Source organism: Hemibagrus wyckioides, linkage group LG20 (genome assembly GCF_019097595.1).
Source record: "Hemibagrus wyckioides isolate EC202008001 linkage group LG20, SWU_Hwy_1.0, whole genome shotgun sequence".
NCBI classification, from domain to species: Eukaryota; Metazoa; Chordata; class Actinopteri; order Siluriformes; family Bagridae; genus Hemibagrus; species Hemibagrus wyckioides.
The window spans coordinates 8134393-8147332 of record NC_080729.1 but is presented as its reverse complement, the minus strand read 5'-3'; the positions used below and the strand labels follow the sequence as shown (position 1 = coordinate 8147332).

General features: G+C 39.9%; 1 protein-coding gene across 1 annotated transcript in view; it reads right to left on the bottom strand.

The window, feature by feature from the left end:
- Positions 1-12940, bottom strand: part of schip1 (schwannomin interacting protein 1) — a 270203-nt gene that overhangs the window by 173289 nt on the left and 83974 nt on the right. The window contains exons 11-12 of the mRNA XM_058418425.1: positions 8880-8932; positions 7604-7742 (exon numbers count right to left, since the gene is read on the bottom strand). Of these exons, the coding sequence (XP_058274408.1) occupies positions 7604-7742; positions 8880-8932 (192 nt within the window). The remainder of the gene's footprint in view (positions 1-7603; positions 7743-8879; positions 8933-12940) is intronic.

Sequence of the window (12940 nt, the reverse complement as noted above, 5' to 3'; positions counted from 1 at the left end):
AATGTTTTTCCTACAGGTAGTAAGTAGAAAAAAGTGTCTTGTGGTACTTTTACAACGTGACGCTGCTTTAATAGTGTCACTAATTTAATAGTTAAGTTGCTGATTTTATATTAGACATGAAGTTCTCATGAACAGAAACCTCTTCAGCTCATCCGAAGGACCACAACACACCAGCTTTGTTAATAATTCAAGGAAGAGAACAACAGGGCCTTTTACAAGAATTCGCTGGCTCCTTTTCCGTTCACCCTCTATCTTTCCATTCCTCCTCTTTCTCGCTCTCTCTCTCTCTCTCTTTCTCTCTCCCCCATAATCCAGAGCTTTGCGTATTCTTAAATTACAGCACAGGCTAATGGATTTGGGAAGGTAAGTGCACATAGACACAATAGCGGTGTTGAGATGGAGACTGCAGCTTCGCCTAAAAGCCTGATCTCTTTATAGTTCAGAAGAGAGAACTCTCTCAACTCCCCCCCCCCCACCTCTCCGTACTCTTACACACAACACAGCAGGTATTTTGTTGCAGTGGGGTGTAATTGGTTTCGTGTTAAGACAGGGAGGGAAGATAAAACAGTGTCACACTATACAGAGTGACATGGTTGACATGTGGCTAATTAAACATTGCATGATGATGAAGGCAATAATGAAACCGCTATACGAAATGAAGCCGTGGATATTTTAACGGCGCTGCATTTTTTATTAGGAGATCATTGCGCCGGCAAACATAGAGAATACATGAGAGTATGAATTATTCATCCGTGTCATTATGACTGAAATCATGATACAAGCAGATTTCTGTCTTTGTTCTAATAAGGTGGAATTAGCATAAGAATATGTGGCATCTCCTTTATCATAAACGATATTATCATCTCATATGAGAAGCTGAGGCTTCTGTGCCATTAGGCAGATGCACACACACACACACACACACACACCACAAGGGGTGGCACAGACTAACAGATTTCTCCAATGTGGGGCGCTGTTGACTAGTCAGGAGTGTGAGGGGAAAAAGTAGTGAGGCAGACAGTAAGGAAATGCAGGCACATGGTACACAAAGCAGGCTACTTTGTTAGCATGAAAGTTTTGTAAAACTACATTTTATAGGAAGTGTAAAGGTATAGATTTCTTTCTTCTTTTTAAATCTCTGAGCAATCCCACTGGCTCCTGCAGTTCTATCTGTAATACTAAATAAAATGTAAATAACATCTGTGTACTGTGTAGTGTTGTGAATTCATTTGCCTGTGTGAAGAAATGCTTCGGTGCCACGGGTTGCATGTCACTCTCCCATCCTACTCAGCTAGTTTAGAGCTGAATATGAATGATCCACGCTTGTTTTTGGACACTACTGAGGTCAGAGTTGAGCTTGCAGCACGGGGAAAGCATCACAGATACTGCTGCATACATCACATCCATCCTTAAAGGAAGGCCAGACAAGAAAAATGCATCATTAATGTGGTGAAGGTTTTTTGTTAGAAGACACTCGGGTAATATTTATGAAAGTTTCCCAGCACAGGGAAGTCTTGACAGCAGAGTTTTTTTATGCTTAGTGGTTCGTCCGTAAAATGACAAAGTGCAGTTTTGAAAGAGAGGAGCGAGCAAGAAAAAGGAGATACTGTTAAAGGAAAATGTCTTTTGGACCTTCCACAACCTTAAATCCCAACACAAACAGTTTATTTAAAGCGTCATTCATTTATAAATTGAGAATAGTTAGCAAATTGCTGTTGTACACACTTCCCACCATGCTGTTAGAATACATAATGTTCATGGCTATAGAGTACTAACAGAAACAGTTTCATATGTAACCCACATTTTGTGGCCAAAACAATCCTGACCGTAATCAGTAGAAGCTTTTCATAATTATATCCATCTGCCTTTTCGTATAAACAGTGCTCTCTGTTTTAATTATCAGATAGAAATCGGCTGCTGTTAGGAAAGACCTCATTTCACAATCTGACACAATCCTGAAGCCAGAATAACAACACTGCTAGGGATGGACAGAGAACAGCATGCAGAAAGACAAACGTAAGGAGAGAGGGAGGGAAGAGGAGAGATCGAGGAGCAAAGAGCTTGTTGTCTGAATAGTGATGCAATTATCTGTCTTTTCCCTCCCACTTTTAATTAAGAGACAATTGATAATGGACAATTATGGGGGGGAGAGAGAGAGAGAGAGAGAGAGAGAGAGAGAGAGAGAGAGAGAGAGAGAGAACAAATGTATGTAAGGATGAGGACGGCATGGTGCAACCCTGACCCCTAGTGGAAATATGGGCTTAGGACAGATTTTTCTTCTTCTTCTTCTTCTTCTTCTTCTTCTTCTTCTTCTTATTATTATTATTATTATTATTATTAGTATTATTATTAATTAAGTAATGTAATGTATTCTTCAGCCTATGATAGAATACTTTTAAAACCTTGCTCAAGCTACTTTTATAGTCGGACAAAAATAACAGAAATGTCTTTTTTAATGTTTATGCAACTAAAAATGTGAAATATGGAAGCAGGTAATCAGTCCACAATCTCTCACAGAAAAGCATGCATGTGAGTCAAATGAAAACGCAACATAACTGAACTGATTTTTTCCCCTAGATGAATCCAGACTCCTTTTAAGCGTCACTTTTTGCGACCTGTTTGCAAGAAATAACGCAAAATCTATTTCTAACAATGCAAAAACAGCATACAAGAATAAGTGCAAATTACCTTGCAAATGCCAACCCCCAAACTTCTCTTAATTCCGTGTCCGATCCTCCCTTCCACACATCCTTCTGACAGCGGAAACTTATTGACTATTCCAAAGCCGTGTAATTCAAACTTTCTCAAAGCAATACAGAAAATGACACAGCTGTTTCTGTGAAGTAATAAATGACAAGCGAGGCTGCAGAAAGTTGAGCTCATTTTACATATCCTTATGTTGAGTTGCCATAATTATCATATATTACCTCAAAGGAACTGCAGCTTGAATTGCCTCAGAGGGATGGAAGGAGATAAAGAGTGTGGAACAGCAAGAAAAAAGAAAAAAATGATATCAGATGTTATTGCAGCAATGATTCATATAAAATGACGGTGGTATTTCTGTAGCTCACTGCCTTAGTCTGGAAGACAATTCCGTCTGGTAACATAACAAAGTGACAACCGCCACTTGATTGGTGTTTCCTGTTACTGTGGGATTTCTGGAGAAATCTCTGTGCTTGAACAACAACAAAAAAAAATAATAATCTAAATCCAAAATATGTTTTATTGGATCTGGTAACTGAATACCAAAATCAATTCGATCCTCAAAAACCATCTAGATGAGGCTGGAAGAGACCACTCCCATCAGGATAGAAATGTTCCCTTGCACAATAAATGATCGGTCAGAAGAACTTTGTATTGATCTGAGGTAAGCATTTCCTGTAAGGGGAAAAGTAGACTCAAGAAATATAAATGCAATATACTGTTTATTCCTTTAGCTTGTCACATATCTATATGTAGCTAAGATCCATTAACAGGCTCTCTGAACAAGATCTTTGTTGTGAAATCATAAAGTTTCTGTCCTCATGCCTGGTTTTTACCATCATAGTGCTGAGAAAGCTGAGAGATTATCAGGGTATGTTAAACAGCAACAGAGATAACATCAGCCATCTAGTTATAGAAGTTCTCGAATGCATAATTTGCTGAAAAATGTATTACCGAACATCTGATCATCTACTAAAGATCTAAAAGTAAGCTGTATGCTTAATACAACTGATGTCTAGCTAACAACAGAGGACACACTAAAATGGAAATGTTTGAAAGATACTGCATTTCACATTCATAACCAGACAATTCCTTCCGCTTCATCTAGGTGCATGGTTACCAGTACACAAAAGGGCAGAAAAACAGAAGGGCTAGTACTGCGTATCATGAGTATTGGTCAAATGCACACAGTGTAATGATGCATAGACTAAAACTAAGACTGAAATTTTTTTTTTACTTTAACAGCAAGACACATCACATGACCCATATTCCTGTTCATAATCACTGGACATTTGGACATCAAAATTACCTTAAATATCCAAGACTCAAGAAAACCTCAATTCTACAAGTAGCACTACGCCTTTTTTGTCTGTCTATTTATTTACTTATTTTTATTTTATCTTTTTATTCCTGAGCTCTGATTTGGGTTCATTTACTCCGACGATGCTTAAAAATTCTATATCATTGCCCAAGTGTGTAGTACAGCACTATGTCGCATTATAAAATGTTCTTTCGCTGGTTGCTTGCTGTATTTATATCGGAGAGGGCTTTAGACCTACATCTTCGATTGACAAATAACCGGAAGAACCTAAATGCTATAATAATGCCTTCCGAAAAGTTGCCTATTCACTTAAAATGGCATAGGGATGTTTAAAGGATAAGGGTAATAAATTGAAGCATGTGGCTAATAAAAAGAGCAGCCTTCAGGACAAAATGAAGCTAAAATGACTGATCATTAAATGATCGTTACAGACATAATATCAGAGACTTAATGACACCGTGACCTGATGGTGTAAGCTCATAGGCCCAGAGGAGTCCCAGAGATAAAAGTGCAGTTAGAGAAACAAACAGCGGTCACTCCAATGTCATTGTTATTATTTAGTAATTATGAAATCATAGGGACTGCTAGTGAAAATGCAGCAAAAATATTTCTTAAATATTTTGGAGCCTTCAACAAATCTTCCTTTGGGGATCAATAAAACACAACTATCTATTCATGGATGCTGACTTTAGTAAAAAACTAAACACTCATTAAAAGTCAGCGACCAAGAAGGTACAAGCTCCTGAGGAGAAATTGAACGCAGCAATGCGGTGATTTTCTGCAGAACATTCAGCTGCTAAATATGGAAAGAAACAAATGTACTCCCAGTCTCCCAAAGCCTGCTGGGGAACAGTGTGAGTGTGACCTGGATTGAGCAGGTGTGAGTGTGTGTGTGTGTGTGTTAGCACCCAGGATAATATGAGAAAAATGATAAGGAGAAACTCAAATGTTTGAAAAAGTCTATCGAAATCCATCTAAGGAATTAATGATGCGGTGTACCTGTCAAAACATTAAGGAAAATTAAAATAAGACTGATCAGCACTGGGCACAGAAAACCAGCGAGTAGAATGCCAGCTCTGATACAACACTGCTACCTAGAGGACATTTAATGCAAGTACATGGCTTAAAAACACCAGATTTTTTCCAGAGCATGCTTTCTGTTCGGAGAAGAATAGGATCCTTCTGTTCCTGGACTATGAGAGCTCATCTGAGGTTCGTTGAATCATAACCTCATCAATCATCATAAATCAATGTCTATCCTTTGAAATGAAGGCATTGTGTCATTTGAAGACAATAAAGTAGCTTACATCTGTTCAGTATCCAGTTGGTTTACAATCACATTCAAGTACAAATGTTTTGCATTAGTCAGGATGTGTGTTAGCTACCAGCTGGTATGACAGTATTTACAATATTGCTGCATGCATTAATAGATCTAGTTTATAGAGACTTTTATAGGATGCTAGAACCCATAGTGTCATTTCGAATGATACTTATGGACCTGGTTTCTTATTATTTATTGAAATGTCAGAATGAATGTACCCTTAAAGGTGCCTGTCATTTTATGAATGGCATCAAGACTGCAGAACAGCTGCTGTAGATCATTCCCTGTGCTCAGACTGGCACAAACTCATTCGTTGATGTGGATGGGAAGTGCCTTCCGCAGTCCATTCGAATGTTATTAGAGCTGAAGAGACTAATGTTTGAAATGTTTGAAATATGAAACTAGCTTTTCAGCAGTAATACAAATATTCTCACTCTAGTCACACACTTTGCACAGACTGGACGGGGACAGAGGCCTTCAATTTTCGGTAGAACAGGGTTTAGTTGTTTGGTGCAAACCTTAATATGATTGGGCATAGCCAAAAAATATAAGTGGGCACAGGACAAACCACAAGGATCAGACAGCTGGTTATTACATTACAAAATACAATATTGGAAATTTCCTAAACATGACCATTCAAAGATGGTGACTACATTACAGCTTCCTGCTCAAGTCATATTCTCCTATAAAACACCTTAAAATCCTATTTAGACCTATTATGACAGCAATGATTTGGGTAAAGTATGGATGCTAATGCAGCACAGAGATATGAGGTCAGGTTAGGTCCTTATTTCACCAGCAGCCTAACTTTATATTGATTTTATATCATCTAAATCCCCTTTGTGCCAAAGCACACCCGCTCACTCACACACTCAGCCGGAGGGAGCGCAGACAACAATTTTGACATGGGGGTTACAAATCCAATCAGCTGGAAAATACGACTGGGTTTCATACACAGATAGTTTGTACTGCTGGGACAGCAGAACAAGAGAGCTTTGGAAATTCAAGCATGGCCTTGTACACTTGGTAACCTCTCGGTGGTTACTCTTCTACCCCAAAATAGAAAAACATTGCATGCAGCATTTATCTGTGCCAAGAAAGCTAGTCGTTTGAAAGAGAAACGCTAGCCTTTAGGAAAATGCCAACAGAAATTAGAAGGAAAGGGAGAGAAGGTTCAAACGTGTCTGCTTTGTATATGGGCTGTTCATCATGTTTACAAGATCACTTATAACCAATTTGATGCCAAATTAGGAAGTGAGAATTGTGGTCAGTGCTACATATAATTACATTTGTATGATATAGCAGTCTATATAAAAGACTGATTGGCTGTGCATGAGCATGTTCACTGGTTTAAATCAATTATTAGCAAACCAAATGCCTCGTAACACTCAAACTCAGTTTCAGGTACTTCTTTATCACAATAGATCGAGAAAACACTGAATGTGAGGACCTTGGATAATATGACAATCCATTACAGGGCGAAGTAGGGGCAATTTGTCTTAGCTAATTCACCCACGAAAATGTTTTTTCATGGAGGTGAGCGGGAACAGGAGAACCTGGATGAAAAACTCCCCACTGAGAGCGGGGCTGTGAGGCACCACCCACTGCACCACCTACAGTACCAACAGTGTTCTCATTGACCAGTAAGCACATCCTGTTTTTGTCAACAACACAGTTTCAAGTAAATGCCTTCCTGGAACGATGGGTAAGCCATTTGTAGATGTTTCTATTATCTCTCTCTCTCTCTCTCTCTCTCTCTCTCTCTTCCTCACTCAGTAGCTCACAATCAGCAGTTATTGGTCAGCAAGCTCAGCAGTATTGAGATACTCCAGAGGACATCTTTGTTTATAAGTGTGTGTTTGTGTATGGTCAATATCATTTCTTGTCACAAAGATCACAGAGAGGAAGCCACATCAGAAAGGACAAGCCAAAAAACAACTATATACACATGATGTTTCATATTTATATGTGCAGACAGGAATCTCTATCAGCGGTGAGAAAGACAATGACATATTTATATTAATGTAAACAATAACAAAAATCCTAGGAAGAAATGCCATTCGACTTAGATAGACGTCTTTTGTGTCTAAGAGACTCGGCTACATCACCTCTCTCTTGCTGTGATAACACATGAAATGAAAGACGCTCAATTTGGGATAAAAGCCGGGTGCACGCTGTTCTGAGCTGCTTGATGTATAAAGAGCTGACCTCGGCTCAGCCAATGAAAGACCAAGAAAAGGAAAAGCAGGAAGACTTACAGGGGTGCTGCCGTCTGACAGGGTGGTCATGCTGATTGAAGTGCTCATCTTGTCAGAAGAAGAAAGTGATGGAGGTGAGGGGCTCCGCTTCTCCAGGATATCCTGTCTCTGCAAAAAGTCCCCCCAGGAGTGCTGGATGCTGTCAGTCAAATCAGTTTATGATCAGTGATGAAATACTACATAAACACTACAGAAAATGAACAAAATGTGATTCAACAAATAGCAACTTAAAAAGTGCAACAGATGAGCATGCCTAATATGTAACTATATGTAATATGTACAGAGGGGATGACTGGAAGGTTGTGAGTTCAAATCCCAGGTCCAGCAAGCTGCCACTGCTGGGCCCCTGTGCAAGGCCCTTAACCCTCAGTAGCTCAGTTGTATAATGTGAGACAAATTGTAAGTGACTCTGGATAAGGGTGTCTGCCAAATGGCAGAAATGTAGTGTAAATATAATGTTGTGTAAATATAATATCATGTAGTTACAATGTGTACCTGCACAGTGTGTACTGGCATTCTTAATATCTGTGCTACTAATGATAACTGAGCTCCTCATTACGATCTGCAGTTAACAACAGATTCTTGATCATAACAATTAACAATTTACATCTCTTCCAAGACGATGTCTAAAAGCACAGCTGTCAATTTTCTGCAAATTCTGCACGATTCATTATATTTCGGATTTGCATTAAGAGTTTATATATATATATATATTAACTATAATTAATTTGTTCATAGCTTTTGTGTGTGTGTGTGTCTTTGTGTGTGGTTGGCTAGCAGGTGTTATCTGTAATTAAACAACTCGAGCCCAAGCCACAGGGCGAATCTAGTCTTGATACACTGATCAGAGAATTTCATTAAAATTTGCTCAAGGACATGGTTTGTGTTTGTGTGTGTGTGTGTGTTCATGGGGTAAGGGGAGTAAGGAGAGGACAGAGGGGGTGTTATGGACTGACAACTGTCTGTCTCTAAATGTCAAACAGCAGGCAGGATTCAGACAGAATTAATTTGCCTTGTCAAAAAGCCAATTTAATAGCATGGAAAGCCATGAACGCAGTGGAACACAAGCCACTGACAGTGTGGAATGTATTCCATGTCAGCTCTGGATAGCTACATTTTTCCATAGGGTACCGGTTTTTATTTCAAGCTCAGCTAAAAGTGACACAACTTGATGATCTGCTCCACAGAGTGCACTGAACCTGTCATACGTTTGCAGCAGGTGAGTAAATGTAAAATTGTGTGTGTGTGTGTGTGTGTGTGTGTGTTTAAAACTCACTTTTGTAGTGGGTATCTTCCATCAGTTATGTTCTGCAGGGTCTTTAGCTCGTCCTGTGACAAGGAGAGAGAGAGAGGGAGAGAGAGAGAGAGAGAGAGAGAGAGAGAGAGCAGCATTATTATTGAAACAGTAATCTGAACTAGCAACTGAAGGCAGAGTAAAAAGACTGGAATGTAAAATACACTTTCCACAGAAATGCTATATATGATTACTTTGTAGGTAAGTGTATACAGTATAATCTCAGTTAATCCTTTTCAACTGATCTAAAGCTGTCATAGCCGTTACACTGAGCCAACTAGTGATGATCTGCAATCAAACCAAAGCAGTGATGTTATTTGTGATAATGCACTGGCTATCGTGTTCTGTTGCATAATTATATCATTGTCTAAGCTAATTAAGAAAAGTGAAATCCAAATCTAATTAAGTAATTTTGTACGACAGGCCATGCTCCTTCGCTTTCACTTTTTCCCTCTGTTCTCCACCTCTCTCTCATTCCTGAGAGAGCTCCCCTCCAACCAGTTAAATAATTCTCTTTAATATCACTGAGGAAGATAATGTAATTACATGGAGCATTAGACTAAAGCATCTTTGCTGTTACTGCCGCGGGGGGCACAGAGCATGTGTGTGTGTGTGTGTGTGTATGATAGACAGAGAGAGAGAGACAGAGAGAGAGAGAGAGAGAGAGAGAGAGAGAGAGGGAGCATTCACTGAGTGATTACTTTCTTTCAAGGAAATTGTTTTTGAAGGAAAAAAAGAAATTTTCAGCATCAAGAGATTGTGCTTTAAGCAGTTTGTGTGATTTGAGGAAGTAACATGCAACAATAGCATTGAATTTCATTGGGTGTACCACAGTGTATAAGCGTGTGTGTGTGTGTGTGTGTTATAGACCAGTAGAGATGACTTTCCACTTTGTCTTTGTACTCTAATAGCCAATGTCATCTTCACCTTGCCAAAACCCCCTTATACACTATTTCACACAGATGCTTTATTACACCTGCAGCTCCCACACACACACACACACACACACACACACATACACACACAAACAAACACACAATTTTACCTGAGCTTTCAGTGTGAGGAACAGATGGAGGTGAAAGAGAGAGGGGGTGTTTGTCAGGCTTAGAGAGAGAGAGAGAGAGAGAGAGAGAGAGAGAGAGAGCTGAGACAGGATAAAAGAAAAGTGAAAATGAGTTGATGAGCTGTAGAGAACAGAGATGAGAGAGGAGGAACAACACAAGAGAAGACTGAGAGAGTGCCTGTAAATTACCACATGCAGTATGTAAGGGATCTGTGCCTATATACATAAATCTGCCATCGCTACTTTTACTCAAGGTGCTTCGTCTCTCAGTCCTTGGCCTTGTCCTTGGGTCATGTTATATGCATCGGTTCATTAGTTTTCACTGTTTTGCTTGTAATACGCTACATCACTACACAAACATGTCACGGTCTTACAAGCACCTAGCCTTGACATAAAACATTAGAAGATCCACAAGTCTTTAGCTGCGTTAATGGGATGCTTGTTAGATAATTGTATATCACAAGCATTTACACTGTACACATAATACACACTGCATGTTGTACAGTCTACAGCAATTAATAAACACTAAAGAGCTGCTCCATGACTACACTGTTCTTTCATTTCTTCTTTTAAACCTGCGCTGAATTATTTCTGCTCTGCTAACGTTTATGGTTTAAATGTGTTTTTTAAGTCATGCAGCAGGGGGCGCAGCTGAGAACTGGTGCTCGTCTGTGCCGCTGCAGAAACAGGAATCTAGTGCCAACCTGCCCTGCTGGAGAGAAAAACGGCTCTCACACAGCGTGACTGAGTGTCTGAACATTCATTATGCATCGATGCAGATACACACAGAGGTGTTGCTCCAAAGCTGTGCCCGTTATCACTCACAAAAAAAAAGGCGAAGAAGTCACAGGACCTCTTCTTCTTGTGGCAGCAGACAGAGGGTGTTTGTGCGCTTTTGTTTAAAAGTGCTGATTTAAGCAGCCAACATTTTTTTCCCCCACAAAGGATCCTGGATAGGCAAAAGTTCACAAAAGTGAGGATTTAATCTATAAGAGCCTCGTAATGACCCTGTTCCTCTATTCAAGCACACTGACTAACGACTAACGAGCCTTCAACCACTTTAACCCTCAGATGGAGAGTATTCACACCCTGGCGCCGCGCCCAAAACAGCTCGGAAAATAGGTGGCTTTGCATAATTGAACAGTGGAGAGGACTGAAAATCGATAGTCATTTTTGAGTTTTGCAGCAGCAAGCAGACGCTACAATTCAACTGGGGTGAGATTTATGCATTCGAGAGCGAACAGGGAGTGAAGGGTGTGGAGCGGAAGTGACCTTGAACCTAAAGAGCTGCCATAAACCAGCAGAGGAAATCAAGTCCCTGACAGCTGGATACAAGACTTTTCCTTATATGATTAAACGAATATTGGCTAATAAAAAGCTGCACTCAAAGGATGACACCTTGGAAAGATGACAGTTGACATGCCATGTAAGTTCTGTACCTGTGTGAACAGGAGTAACTCTGGATACCAGGTTGTAAATTTTATTTTGGATTCATAAAAGAGTGAAAATCACAAGAGCGTCTGACATAAAAGATATCAACGGTACATATAATCCTGTACTGCAATATTTGGAGTCATAGTTTCATCAAAATGTTGCTAACATGTTGTAGCAAAAACATACTTAGCAGCTATAGGAGATGAGGAGCACTGCAGGCATAACAAATCGGGACAGAAAGAAAAATAGTAAAAGGGCAAGGAGAAGTTGTGTGGTGGTAATGGTCAAATCTATGAGAGATTAAAGAAAGACAAAAGAGAAAGATAAAAGGATGGAGGAAAAAAAAGGAAGAAAATGAATGTCTCAGATGAGGTCCTGAGTAATCTTGATAGAAATCTCTCATTCCCCTTTCCAATAATCCTAAAAGTGAAAGAGGGGTGTAAGTCATCTATGCATCTGCTAAGGGCTCTCTTATCTACAGCTATTCCTGCACAGAAAGTGGCTGTGCGCCAGGTCTGGTGTGACAACACGTCCCCGGGGCTTCTGGGAGTCCAGACTGTGTCTGGCTTGTCCCTAAATGATCCTGTTATCATATCAGACCCACACACCATGGGAGACAGAGGAAGAGAGAATGACAGAGAGGAGATTAATCTTAGAGTGAATGCTCCAGGCTAAACCACATCAATGCATAATCAGCACCGGCCATATCATGTGCAGCAGTGAAAGTGTGACCAGCATTCACATGCTAGGAATTTCTGAAACGTAAAGTAAAGCACATAATTCAGGGCACAGTCATGAGATCAAGACAACCCCTCATGGCTAATGACACTGTTTTCCCAGTGCCGTAAGACCAATTAGTCTGATGCTCATCCTTTGTGATTTTAACCTCAATAAACACCTTTGGGATGAACTGGAACACAGAACGCACCTTAGACCTCGGTACCTGACCTCAATAATGCTCTTGCAGCTGAATGAACACAAATCCCCACAGTCATGCTCCAAAATCAAGTGGAAAGCCTGTTTCATCAATACTGAACGGACAATTCACATCGTCACAGAAACTTCTAAACTGGTTTCTGCTTTCTGGTGCCTTCCCTTGTTTCATACAGGTTAAATGAAGAGATTACAGATAGGTACCAAAATCCTGGAAACAAGCCATGCTGACCACTTCAATACGCAGCTTCACGTTTTGTGTGTGTGTGTGTGTAAGGGTATGTGTTATGTACCAGAAATTTGGCAGAAAAACACTCTGGCAGCTGTTTCCTGGGTGATGGTGGCAGCAGCTGTGTGTGGTCACACCGAGAATGTAGGATGTGTGTGTGTGTGTGTTTCAATTCACATAAATGGATTCACAAAAGCAAAACCACAAAATCATTCAAAATCTAAAGAAAAGAAAAGGAAATTTTTCGTCTAATATTGGAGAACAAATACATTTTGGCTTCCCTCAGAAAGCACATTAATATACACCGTTGGTTTGTAATAGGTGTGTGGTGGCTGGGGAATCATGTTTCTTTTTTTCCATGTGACTAGAGCTCATTCAGTCATG